At 39.2% G+C, this 15,038-nt stretch overlaps 1 protein-coding gene across 4 annotated transcripts in view; it reads right to left on the bottom strand.

Moving 5' to 3' along the window:
* LOC149785619 (ras and EF-hand domain-containing protein-like) overlaps positions 1-15,038 on the bottom strand; it is a 104,783-nt gene that overhangs the window by 15,584 nt on the left and 74,161 nt on the right. For all 4 annotated transcript variants that reach the window (XM_089979438.1, XM_089979439.1, XM_089979436.1 and 1 more), the window contains one exon: positions 13,619-13,714. In XM_089979438.1, coding sequence (XP_089835564.1) covers positions 13,619-13,714 — 96 coding nt within the window. The remainder of the gene's footprint in view (positions 1-13,618; positions 13,715-15,038) is intronic.

Here is a 15,038-nt window from a genome sequence, read left to right as displayed (position 1 = left end):
GCTCGTTGACAGTGATTAAGATCACCGTGGCTAGGGTCACCGCGATTAGACACATGACAATAGCATAACATGGTCATATATAATGGACACACAGGTCAGAGCAGTAAACTCACGATTACCAATTTACAGAGCAACTTACGGAGATGGACTTGGCGATACAGCTCAGCGATTATTTGCAGGATTAGCGCCAAAGTTGGGTCCTCTTGCAAAACAGCTATCTATGAAAGCCATTAATATTGTTGGTGAAAAAGCTCCTGGTGCAATTGTTTGTGCTGCTGGCAAGGCACTCTCGGCAATCAAAGAAAGACTAGCGCGACTGATGAGACGCAAACCGGTGAAATTACCAACCACCGAAACCATGCCAGCGAATGTTAGTAAAATAATAAATCAAGCTGCAAATCAAAAACTAGCTGCGATGGAATCCGACGTGCAAAAAAATATTACAGCAAATTTAATAGCGGTATCATCCATTTGAAATCACACGCAGTAGTATAAAATGTTCAAAGTGATATCCGATACAGCATTCAATATAGATGAGCCGGTCGAGCGAGACAGATCGGTGCGTGATTATTAATTTTATTCCTATGATGCACGAGATCCAAATCAACGGGGGCGTATTGAACTTCAAGTTCATGATACAAGCAGATATTTCTTGCCAGCTGAGGCGTTTATTGAAGTAGAAGGCAATCTTACAAAGAAGGATGGCACCAACTACGGCGCCAATGACAGAGTTGGTTTTGTCAACAATGGAATCATGGCGTTGTTTGATAGCGCCGCATACATGATTGATGGGAAAAACATCGAAATAATTCAAAACGACCTCGATGTTGCCACAACAATAATTGGTCTGGCGAGATATTCTGACGACTTTACAAGATCATCTGGTCCATCAATGATGTTTGCCAAGGATATTACTGACCGCGCTGATCATATTCAGTATACTAAATTACGAACACCACAGAATACTGCATCTGATCCACAGCCAATTGCTGATGGTCCTGAATACGAAGCTAAACCAGGCGCTGCCTTTGAAGTTATAAAAAATATCAGCGCGACTTACAACTTGGGATTTGCAACACGCCGAGCAACGCTGTCAGGAAATACCAGAAATTTCTCATGCGCGATTCCACTCAATCACATCTTTGGATTTTGCAGAGATTACCGAAAGGTCATCTTTGGAGCTAAGCACACAATTATGCTTCACAGAAAAGGCCACGACAATGATGCGATCTGGCGAGGAGCTGGTGCTGCTGATGCTAGTATGGTAGCATTAACAAAACTTTCACTGTGGATGCCAGTGCTAACTCCATCGGTCACAGAAGATCCGCGACTGCTTTCTTTTATGAATCAAGGTGGTAAATCATTGATGTCATGGCTAACAATAACCACAGACACCATCTCAAGTCCAGTCAGGGATGTATTTACTTGGCATATAGCATCACAACAGGGGGTTTCTGCGCCGCGACATATCTTTATTGCGCTGCAGGATGTTTCCCGGTCAAATAATCAACTAAAGTCACATATGATATTTGACAAACTTAATGTTACTGAGGTTTCGCTGAGAATAAACGGCCAGCAAGAACCATCTGAAGATATATCAATGAGTTACAGAAATAACCATGTGGCGCGCGCATATCATCGTTGGCTGACATTCCTCGCGCGCAACCTAAATATAGATACTGGCACACAAATATCACAACTTGATTTCACAAGTTTGTATGTGATTTATTACTTTTCGCTGGAGCATCTTGATTTGTCCAAGCAGTCTGTTGTTGATATTCACTTCCGAGCTCGTGTCGGCGAGTTACCAGTTCCTGATCCTGTTGGTGCGGCAGGTGTTCACGGGGATTACAGAGCAATCGCTGTTATACTTTCTGATAAAGCAATGTTGCTTGAAGGTATTAGTGGTCGAATGAGGGTCGTTGATGCACCAGTGGAAAATATGTAATATTTTCCGAAAATATATAGCATTGCTAGCAGCAACGTTTAAACAATTAGATCAATCTCGTATTAAATAAAATGTCATACAGTCACGTTAATGTCACTCTGACTCCTTGTCAGGTGAAAAAATTACAATCGAAGAACGCAAGCACATGTGGGACAAAAATAACACTAAAACACGATCAAATCGCTAATGGTGGTCCAAACAAACTATCATTAACTAAAACCCAACTAAAACATTTCAATAAAGCAAAGTAAGCGAAAACTGGAACTCAACTTGATTTCTCTCCAGCCGCGGTCAAAGATATAGTTAAAACCCGCGGTATATTTCCTCTTCTCGCAGCAATACCAGCGTTGATAGCTGCTGCTGCCCCAGCTGTCGCCAAAGCTGCCGCGTTAGGAGCTGTTGGAACCGCTGCTGGAATGGCACTAATGAAAGCCACAGGGAAAGGATACAAAAAAGGAACGAGGGCTAAGACTTCCAGGAACTCCACCATCATGGTACCCAAAACGGTTTTGAAAATACGAAGTATTTCACCGTTGTCCAATTTTGATTTGCTCGATGCTGTTAAACAATTAAATATAAAAAATTTCAGAGGCGTCTTTATGCGAGATCAATTACCACAACAACCAAATAATCCAGAAACGGGAATTATTAATCTTGATAACAGCAATGGTCCAGGAACTCACTGGGTTGCTTACGCGATCGATCCACGTGGAATTATCTATTTTGATTCGTATGGGTTAGCACCGCCAGTTGAATTTCTCCGATATACAAATAACGTCCCCGCGTCAACGACAAAGGTTTGGTACTCAACGCTACTCACTCAAACACTGACCGATCCTCCGATATGTGGCCGTGAGGTATTGAATGTTCTTGATGCGATATCAGCGTCAACCAAACCACCTCACAAAGTCGTGCACGAGTATACCATGGGTCGATTTAAACAGTTTCCTATCAAATAATGGTTGATATTTATGGAAGATCTCTCATCGAAACAAAGACAAAAAAACGCGCCGACGTGGATTTATCAAAATATGCAACCAAAGATGAAATCGATAATCTTTTAACGTTAACCGGGATAGACCCAGATGAGGTTGTTATTTTTCAGGACCGACATGGAAAACTCAAAACCAGCGATATCAAATGGCATGAAATAATTCGTAGGGTAATTATTGGAGCTACTCCGGGTAACATCCCTGTGTTCACTGATAGCGGAAAAATCTGAGATTCGCTGATATCAATCGCGGCGTTGCGAGATGATACGCAGAAAGCTGCAGGGGAACGTGTAGCGAAGACCGGTGATACAATGACAGGTGAACTCAATCTCAGCGGTAACAAAATAACTATGTTAGCGGATCCAACATCGTCGGAAGATGCCGCAAACAAACAATATGTTAACGCCATTGACGGTAAACTAACAACGTTGCGGGCTGAGTCAGTATGATGTTCATGTAAACGCGTTCACAAGACTTCGTAGAAACTTTCAAAAAACCGATGATGCCACGGATAAGTTCTTTGGAACTCCTCCCGTCATCGACATAAAACTCATTGATATCAAGAACAACATTGACACGATCAAAACAACACAGCAGGATATCGTGGCGGGAATTCCTGATATCGTTAACAAAACCAATTTGATTAAAGTCCCCACTGGAGTTACTCCCGGGCATATCACCAACATAGTATACACGGTATCATCTGGATTTGCAACATGGTCTCGACAAAATAATACTATCAAATATACAGCAACAGCCACTGGAGTGTATAGACTGTCTGTGTTCAGTGCCGCTAAATTTGAAATCTTCACAACATATCCCTGGAGACATTCCACCGATAAGTATTCCGGGGTTGTGACTATCATATTAAATAGCGGAACCGAAGAAACATTTATACTGGAATACGCCGACAAGAAATTAACCGCAACATCTTACTGGTGGTGTTTGGAATTTGTAGCTGAAACGCCTCAATTAGTTACTGCGTAAAATAATAAAATGGCCTCAACGACGCAACAATACAGATACAATCAGGTGCAAAAATGGCATTCAGAGTTAAAAACCATCATTGACACATGCACGATAAAGATAAAAAAATATCGTCGACGTGTAACCATGTTAGATACAATAGTGTATTCGGTATCCGCGGTAGTTGCGTCCACGGGGATATTATTGGCTGCGCTAACACCAGTAACAACTGCAGTCGCGATCACAGTTGCAGTTTCAACATCTACAACAATTGCAGGAGTTACCAATATCATCGCGAAGAAAATATCCTCGTGCTCGTCAACGAAATTACACGAGTATGAAAAATTAAACATCGATGTCACAAGCGCGTATATGAAATTGTCATCGTTGATATCGTCTAGTCTCGACGACACAATCATATCAGATTCCGAATTCGCGCAAATGGCCAAGATGTACGGGGATTACACCAAAAATTTTGATTTGAAACAACAGCAGATAAATAATGACAGAGTCGCTACTTCATCAAATAGTCGCAAATACAAGTCCGTCGCGAACCTCTCTGCTAACAGTAACCTCAACTAAACCAAAATTCAGTATTAATTTTTCAACTGCGATTCCAGCAAGCGAAATCGCGTTAGCACAATTACGAATATATCACAGTTGGCCCAATATCAGACCAGCGTCGTTCGGTGGATTGTCGGCAAATTATTCGTTTGTGTTTGCATATAAAAAGAAACCCGATGGTACGCCAGACTGGAACGTCATTGGGTTACAAACCGGGTCTTATCAAATCGAAGAAATCAATGAGGAATTACAACGTCGAATAAAAAATATCACCGTGAAGGAATCCAAAATAGAAATAACTGTTCATGAGCCAACGCTGTCGTCCGCGATCGAAATAAGCACCCCAGACTACGCCGTGGATATATACAACATCTCAATCAGAACCGTGCTAGGATGGCCTGAAAATCCGCCACCGGTACAACCAATACCGGTTGAACCTAAAAATCTGACTATGTCACCGCAGCGCAGTCGTATCATGAACTTACCCCGGTATACAAGCAAGGTTTGGATCTTATAAAAACAGCAAATGCAGGTAGCAAATTTGAATTATCAGTCGCGACCATATCGTATGGGTTTTTTACTTTCCGGCAACAGGTACCGGATTTCTTCCATCTGGCAGTATTTCTGTTGAATTGGGTATTATTAATGGTTGGTTTCAAACAATTACTCAGGAACATCAAAAACAACTAGCGCAGCTACGGCGGCTCTTCCAAGAACATCTTTTTTATATAGCAAGTTCACGCAGTGAAATTATTGCACGGATTGAAGTATTAAATCAACTTGACGCCGACATGAAGTATATAAATAATCGAATCGTTCATGCGATAATTGATCATGATGACGGCGTAAACAGGTATAAAGAACAATTTCTAGCTGCATATTCACTTACCGAAGACACGTTGGTAGATTTTAAATTTCCTGGGTATAACGTACCCGAACTAAGAAAATCTTTCACCGACCTCATCAATGAGTCCTTCGACGACATACTTGCACAACACAGGCGATCACTACCGGAGCCAACTATCCTCAAACACAACAACAGCCCAACCGGGCAAGGCAGGCATGTATCCCCGGGCATCGTGAATATAACTGAAGTGGTCGCGGTCAATCTTGTGTGTGATGTCATTGATGGCAGTTACAGCACAGACACAACAGTATCAAATCAAGCCCAGCAAGGATTTATTCTTTATTCATTTACTCCGAAAGAACCACCTGGATTTCTGATTGTGCAAGAGCCGATCAATCCGGTCTATCTGCGATATCATAATCCATGGCTGACCAGAATAAATTTCGCGCTGAGAGACCAGCGTGGGAATCCTCTTGATTTACGGAATGAAACACTACATATTAGTCTCCTGGTGAAATCCTAAAAATCTTCGATTTTCGGGATTTTCCAGTATTTTTTTTATATATATATTTTCTGCAAGACTGACAAATTCACTGAAATTTATAGGGTAATTACTAGTAAAAATCACAGAAATCGTCCGATTTGCTAATTTCATAGGGGTATTTACTAGTACAAATCACAGAAATCGTCCAATTTGCTAATTTCATAGGGGAGTTTACTAGTAAAAATCACAGAAATCTGCAAAAAAAATATATTGCACACTTAATCAAGCAAGTATTATATAATGTATCACCGCGTGAAATGTTTCATACATGATAAAGAACTTCTTGATAAAGCTGTCAACGGAGGAAAAGTTACCCTGGAAAAAATAATTGTTGATGTATACGGTAATGACGATTTTATACTGACTGATGCGCAACTAAAGCGACTAACAAAAGATCATATTGTGATCGCGCATTGCAGTATACATCAAATCCTCGAATATATAAGCGTATTTAGATCTTAGATCAGATTAGATTTATATAAATCTCAAATATTTACCACCACACAGATGTTTTCGTGTATGACAAACAAGCACTCGAGCAAGCAGTTAGGGATGCATTTGCACAAGAAGAAATTAACGTTAAATTCATTATTGACGAATACGGAGACGAAGATTTTTTATTAACACAGCAACAGTTGGATAGTCTCAGACGCGAGCATATTACCACAATAGTGTGCGACAGAGATCAAATTCTCAATTATGCACACTCCTGCATTGAACCCGACCAACTTATCGGGCTGATTTCATCTCGGTGATTTCATCCTTGACTTTGTCAAGGGGAAGTAAAAAATAGTGATATATTTTTTTTACTTTCGATTTCACTTCCAAGTATATCAAGGTGAGATATTTACTTCCTCGTCGTCATTGACTTTGTCAGTGACTTCGTCGTTGACTTTGTCAGCGGACATACAATTTTTCAATTTTCTAACCCGAGTATTTATTATATTTTTCATTTCATACTCGGCCGCCAATGCCAACCTAATCTTTTCAATTGCACGAGACAATGACACAAATTCATTTATTTGTGCTTCTTCTACTGTAGCCAGCGATTTATACAAATTATTTTGAATTTTTTTTATGGATCGATACTGAGCAGGAAGAATATAACGCCCTGCACATTTAGCTTCATGTAATGATTCAAAATCAGGCATAATTGTTTCAGAATTTAGTGATATATTAAATCCGCGCTCTTCTAATTTTTTAATAGCAACAATTACATTATTGATATTTTCGTAATTCATATTTATATATATTTTTTATATTTAAAAGAAAAAAATAGACACCACATCTCCTTGAGTGTCTAGCTTATCATATGATAGGCTACCAAACTCAGGAGCGGAAACACGACCCCCCCCCCATGTGAGCCCCTAACCTGTCAAATAACAGTCTAGAGAGCCAGAGAGGGTGTGTTTGCAAGCGACGAGACATTCCCCATGTGAACCTCTAGCTTATCAAATAATATGCTAGCGGGTTTATACAGGGACAACACAACATATAGTATTTACATTTGTAAAGCTCCTAAATTGCCACCGCATTTTAGCAAGCCTACAATAGGATATAGTAGTAACTAAGGACAGGACAACATACAGTATTTACAGTATGGACGGCACAGTACATATAAAAGCATATTTACAGCATTGTATTTACACTATTTACAATCCCATGTGATTCAACGAGTATATATAAATTATCCTAGAACGGTACAGACATATAGTATTTACACTATTTACAGTAGGACGGTACAGACATATAGTATTTACAGTACTTATCCTACCGGAGTCATTTTCTACACTAACAGCGGGTATACCATCCCCTCAAAATCAACCCCTGCATGACGCAAAAAGCATCCGCCATGAGCGGATATGACGAGATGGTATTGATTGCTGTTGAACTTCGAAGACTCCGTCTTCTAATAAGATCGTATCGTATATAAGTTGACTGATACTTGGAAGTTCAAAAATAGCTTGGGCGTGACTTGTTTAAAATGTTTTATTTGTTTTTTTCTTAAATATGATCGTGTGGAAAATACAGATGAACCATAACCCCGAACAAGTGTAATAAAATAAATATTTTATCTGCAAAAAAAAAGATAAATAGACAATTACGCTTTTGTCAAGGATAAAATCATTCTTGACTTTGTTAAGGATAAGGAGAAGTTATTTACTTCCTTGTACACAGAAAACCGTCTGTTCGTTGTGTTACCTCTGTGATATGTAAACGATTTACCTCTGTAGTGGTAACAGACAGTTAACAAATTCTGAATTGAATTTTAAACACTGAATTTAAGTTCTGAACTGGATTTAAATTGAAAAATACCTGTGAACGCGGAAGTGTTACTCAATTGGCTGTAAGAAAAATAATATACCGCTCTGCCCCCGCTGAATAAATTTACACACAATGACATCTCAAAGAGTATTGCACATTGAGAAAGGCAGGGAACTAATTGCATGATATATACTTAACGGAGTTATCTCCGTTTTTTACATTAAAAATCCTCAGATTTTAGTGATAATGAAAAACAATTTTCTGATTATTATATTTTTTGACAGCGGATTTGTATATTTTTTCTGCGACTTTTCGTACTGAGGTTACACAAATATCAAAATACTTGCCAGCTGAGTTTATAGATGGGAATATTATTTCTTCATTCGTATCTAAATTTATGATACAACTCTCTTGGCGCTCTTATTGCCACGGCCAGTATTACCAGCCCTACAATTTTGGCTTTGTGTGACAGCCCTTAGATTGGATAAATTATTATTAAGTCTTTGTCCATCAATGTGATCAATCACAAGACCGTCTTTGACCTCTCCATGGAAACACTCGTGCACGAACCTATGATTATAATACTTCTTTTTCCCAACAGTAAACATTAAATAACCAGAATTATTAACAACACCAACTGTTTTTTCAATCTGCAATGTCTGACTATTCCCTCGCGACATGCTTCATAATTTTTAATGGTTGGATGTGGGACAAATTCTTGGCTCATTTATATAAAAATATCTGTCTAATTTATAATTTGTCTGAAAATTTAGTTAAATAATCACGCTCGGATTTCAACGCGGTATCGTTATTTTTTTTTTTTTGTTTTAATATCGTTTTGAGTTCGCGGTATTGTTTTCCTCCGCAACCCGCACATAACTGTGTTTTACTCCTGACCCCAACACCACATCGCAGGCACGGTATTGGTCCTAAACTCCCCCTTCGAACGCTTTGGGAATGTTGTCCACAGAATTCACCTCTGCAGGATTTATTACAGCGAGTTGATGATTTTGTACCAAGCCACTTGCACCGGTTCATTTTATATATAATATTTCTTATTTAAATATTTGTCTTAAATATAATATGGAGGAGTTTGAAAGATTATCTGCCATTGGCACTGGAAGATTCGATCTTGACAGACTAACCCCTGACTCGCGACGACAATCCCTGACTGATCTGTTTGATATTATCAGGAATGCCAAAAAAGAATTCCGCGACGACGGCGCATCTCACACGTTTTCTACATTCAAAATTATACGCAACACCGAAGGTGTCGTTGACGAAGTTGTTGATGCTACAATGAATGATGCACGAGCAAAAACAATTATTGATTATCTTGATAATCGGAAATATTTTTTCAGAATAAAATTTATTGTGCAAGCAGATTCCGATACTTGGATTATCCGTGACAAACTCGACCCTATCCTTGCTAGTGGAAAGACCATTCTGTTAAGTAAACATTCCAAACCAGGAGCGCTGACTGGGATTGATAAACCATATTACGCTCGAGCGCATCCTGTGACCGCAGTCATTTATGGAATCTATCCGATAAAAAAACCAAAAATTTATAAACTCACGCCGATGAGGACGACTTCGACGATGACTATGTCATCGGGGCTGAATTGTGTAGCCGAGCGAGTAATGGAACATTTTAAAAATGCGATGCGGGGAAACGGTCTGACTGCGTTAAGACAGTCCAAGATAACAGCGTGGGCTGAGCGTGTGAAACACACAGGAGCGTCAATAAACGATGTCGCCGAGCTAGAAAAAGCATTAAGATTTCCCATAACCGTAACAACGATAACAGATGAAGTATTATACAAATCGAAATATAATCGATACGGGGCTCCAATAAATATCATTGATCATAACGCTCATGCTTGGACTAACGCAGTTACGATATTTCCGCGGGATCGTGTTGTGAAATATTATCGCGGGAACATATTTGATTTTATTAGACAGATAAGTAAAACCGACCCTGTGTCCATGTGGTTGTTTAAAAGTTCCGAAGATGGCGAATATGATCAATTTGTAAAACTCAACGGTGAATTATACCGGACGGAATCTCTGCAAAAACAAATGAAAAAACTCGCAGAGAAATATGCGAAAATCGAAGAAAACACTAAGCAGTTATTACCTAATTGTTTTACAGTTTCGAGTGTTGCCGCTTACACCGCAAGAGAAAGAAATTCGTGGAGACCAACTCGAAGTGAGTTTCTCTCGGATATACAATTAAGTTGTGTCGAGTATGGACACGGCTGGCTGTGGAATACCCGGTATGACTACCGGGATATGATTTCCGTGGATATGACTGCGTGCTACCCGGGAAACTTTCTCGGGATGGCGAGTACCGCGAATACTTTAAACGATTTGGACATCCCACGAACTCGATGACACGAGTTGCTATAAACGGTCCTTTCCCCGATTTTCCCCTGACAGGATTTGCTCGTGTGACTTCGTTTGAATTCGCTGAAAAGCTTCATCCGTGTTATGTTTGGTTTGGCAGACACTTTAGTGAAAAGCGTTGGTCACCAATAGTGTTATTGCAATATATACTTGACAGCAGAATACTGGTATCGTTGACGGTCAGTGAAGCAATCATATCATATCGACCGCAGAACTCAGTTTGGTACTGATATCAAAATAACCGCTCAGCAAGTGTTCGATTAAATCGCTCAACAATTGTCTGATCACGATGAATTTCAGTATGCCCTCGTCTGATGGTGACGTTATGTTGCTTCATCAGCGATGATACTGCACCTTGAAATTCTTTGTCAGGATCAACTTGTAATAGATTTGACCATCGCAGAGGTCCTCGTTGATAAATTCGTTCAAACGCAGAAGCAACCTCGGATGCTGTTTTAGTCGCTAACGGCTCCGCATCTTTGTATCTACTTGCAACATCAACTACAGTTAACGCGTACCTATATGTGTTTTGACGTCTTCGGATTTTAATAGTATCATGTGGCAGAAATAATATATCAGCTTGATGAACTTCATTTGGTACACTAACATCAAAATGTGCAAAGTGAATTTGTTTAGGACGCGGTTGGTAAATTTGCCATATTGCCTATCGGGATAACCAATTTTTAGCTGTAACTCGCGTAACTTTGCTGCTTCAGCGAGTTTACTAATTGCTGCGCTACCTCTCCAGTATCCTCTTGGGGAATAATAAATTGACTCCATTATAATTAATTACCAGCACCTAATACAAGTTTCGATTTCATTGCAGATTTTATTAACCAGCTAGCTAACTTTTCTTTGAAAGATTTATCAGTGATGGCATTTAACGCGTGAATTAATTTCACATCCGCGAGATGGCGCTGTTGCAAATCCTTACTTCGGTAAGCTACATCATGCGCATGACACGCCTTATCAATAGCATTTATCGAATACTCACCTGGATTGGGCTGATCTAAGGAATCAAGTCTGATATCAAGTCGGGTTCCAGGACCACAGTAATTATATCCTGGGAGATGTTTTTCTCCTGGGTATTTAGCCCATGGAGCTCCTGGTAACTTTGTTAACTTAGCTGCGATATCACCTTTTTTTTTACTCGACGGAATAAATTTGAACTTTTTTGTACCGCAACGTTCACACTTGCCTGTAAGCGCTTGTCGATTATTTTCTGTTGTAGTGGTTGTGATGTCCGCAGTTGGGGTACGTGCTCTACATTTCACACAATATAAATCCATATTATTTTATAATATATCTAATGGAGATCACTGACTTTTCTGCTACAAAACGACGAGAGCCAATCAAACATAACTCGGTGCTACCAAACTCAATTCGAATGATTATTATAGGTCCTCTGGGAGCGGTAAGACGCAGTTGTTACTTAATTGAATAATGAAGTGGATGATTGTTGTTGTTGTTGTTGTATGGTTTAACGCCATTTTCCAGCACAAGATAGGCTATACATGGCGGCCAGTATAATTGGTGGAGGAAGAACCCTGGAAAACCCCGGGAAGAACCACCGACCCACAATGAAGTGGATGAAGTGGGATAAATTGTATTTGATAGCTCCGTCTGTGGACGATCAGTGGTACTAAGACGTAATAAATGATTTTAACGAAAGTGCAAAAGTTATAAGTGAGGACGATAAAGACGTCGTTGAATTTATCACTGATATCAATAAAGCGCCGAGTATTGATGACATTGATGGAAGTGTAAATAATTTAGTCGTGTACGATGATGTGATGTTAGACAAACAGACAAACCCTGCCAGGATATTCTCACGCGGCAGACATAAAAACACTGATGTGATTTATGTAACACAGCGATATACACAAATACCAAAAGTGATCAGAGATAACTGTAATATTCTTGCGGTGTTTAACGGAGTCGACACACACACGTTACGAAATATACATAAGACTTGGTGCAGCGGCGACATGGATATAAATAAATTCAGAAATTTCTTTAGTCGTGCTCAGTCCAAACCACATGGATTTGTAACGATAAATTTACATGACCCCAGGACAAGATATCGAGTTGGATTAGATACAATTTTTAACTAGACAGCAGCAGAAACGGCGACGACAGGCAAACCCTGCCAGGATATTTTCCAGGGGTAAGACAGAGCAGCAGAGAGGGCGGAACACCACCGAGTGTTTTCGCAAGATAGACCCTTGTATTAGCAGAAATAGTTGTATAGGTAGATATTTTCATGAGATAACCCTTCAAGTCAGCAGAGAAAGCCTATTTTATCATGTTTTCTGACTGGAGGGTTTATTTTGTGAAAAGAATCACTCTATCTAAAATGTTCTCGATAAAAGGCTCTGTTAAGCGAAATACTTTGTGGGATTCGCACTCTCTGCTGCTGGTGTAAAACATTAAATAATATTAATTTCCAATTTATCGTTCTGTCAGAAACCCTGGGGTAGGGGTGGAAAGCAGTTTTAATCATACTTGCGATACATGCATAAGCAGTGTATGTGTGGTTAGGATTTTTAACGCAGCTTTAAAAAAAATCAGTCCTATCACTACGATGTCTGCAGTATGGCAGACATGTAGCATGATGTCCTACCCAGTCACATTATCCTGATACCAGGCCGACCAGTCCTAACACTCTTAACGGGCCCTAGCGAGGCAGCTGTTAGTACCATTTTTGTAAGTTTTTGGTATTGCACACAGCCATAACGCAAAACTCATCACAAATGTGATAAGTCTTCCAGCAGTGATTGCATATTTAGCATTTAATAAATTTAGCAAATTTAGAATGACATCTTACGCACAATGCTTTTAATATTTTACCTTTAACCTTTCAAGGAACACAAGGAACGGTAGCCGACAATGACGGCCCTCTCTCAGAAGGTTTCTAAACGAATGATATACCTATACAATTTTACTGAAATTCCACCCTGCAGTTTCAAAAGAGATGTAACAACGGACAGACCAACGGATGGAATGACAGACAAAAGGTATCACAAAATCCTGAAAGTATTTTTAAAGGATGCTGGGGTGAAAAATAATAATAATAAACCTTGTACCTGCTGCAGTCTGGTCAGGTTCTGCTGAAGCATCTTGATCTCCTCCTCCACCCTAGCTCGCATCTCCATCTTCTCGTTCTCAGTCTTCTCGCGCTCCTGGGGAACAAAAATACACGGTCATCAAGTTTACAAGCTGACGAACAAACTAAATCGGTATAGCTTAAAAGCGAACAGCGATTTACTGATAAGAAGCAGTGCATTATGCAAAGTATCTAGAGGGTGACCGAATTCGACTCACTCAATTACAGTTCCATTAAGGTGATTTTAAACATCAGCTATAACCAATTTACTGTGTTTGTAAATTTTGTATGATTTTCATTTTGAATGCTTAAATTTATAAGGATACGATTTTGTTTTTAGTGCTGTCTGTTTTATTATTATAAATCTGCATGAATGCAAATTGCATATCAGGAGTCAGTCGAGGCGTGCAGTTTCAAGCAGACTTGATTATAGGTCATGGGAACGAGTTTGCAGTAAATCACCGTTCGCTGTATTTTACTGAATAAGTCTTCAAACTTATATCACAAAAATGCAAAATCATTGTATAAAATAGCGGTGAGCAACCGCTTGCAAGACGAAATTACCTGGCAATAACATGATGAATTTTTACATTTTATATTATACGTGCAACAACTATAAAAAAAACAACATATTTTTATAAATTTTAAGAATTACATTTTTGCCACACATTCAGGATTTATTTAGCGAAATCATTCTTTCCAGAGTAAATTTGTCTATGACGCACAAACAGAAAGATAAACAAACGGTCACAGACATAAACATGGCCCAGGAGGAACATTTTTTAGTACCCTGCTATTTTTGACACGTTTCCCCTCGAAATCACCGTCAGTCACATCAGATTGATACAATAATCTATATTACTGATGCATCATTGCACATTATCATCCCTTTTACAGAGATTAATAGGCAGTAAATATACTGGGGAGGGGAGGGAGTAGATCAATGAAGTGAACAAACGTCAGAGCCTGCAAAATAAAGAATTGCTAGCACATTTTCGGACACAGATACTTACAACATGAAACCAGAAACAAGAACAGAAATCAAAATACAGACATGCCGTGTGACTATGGAAATTAAAGCCTTGAAGAGATGATGACGAAGACAGAAATACTCAAACAAAATTATATGTAGTGACGAAGATATATGTACAGGCAGACATACTCGCTTACGGAGAGACAGGCATTTTCGCTTTCGGACATCAGACATACTCGCTTTCGGACAGGCAGGCAATCTAGCTTTCAAACAGGTAGTCATATGGTTACATATATTTGATTTAATTTATATTTGATTTAAGTTGCATTTGATTTGATTTAATTGTTTGTGGGTTTTGGAATCATTTTATTTTCTTTACATGTCATTATAATATAATTTTGTTTACTAGGAATTGATTTTTTCCAGA

This window comes from Sinohyriopsis cumingii, chromosome 13 (assembly GCF_028554795.1).
Source record: "Sinohyriopsis cumingii isolate HCF-2022 chromosome 13, ASM2855479v2, whole genome shotgun sequence".
Taxonomy (NCBI): domain Eukaryota; kingdom Metazoa; phylum Mollusca; class Bivalvia; order Unionida; family Unionidae; genus Sinohyriopsis; species Sinohyriopsis cumingii.
This window is presented reverse-complemented; position numbering and strand designations above follow the sequence as displayed.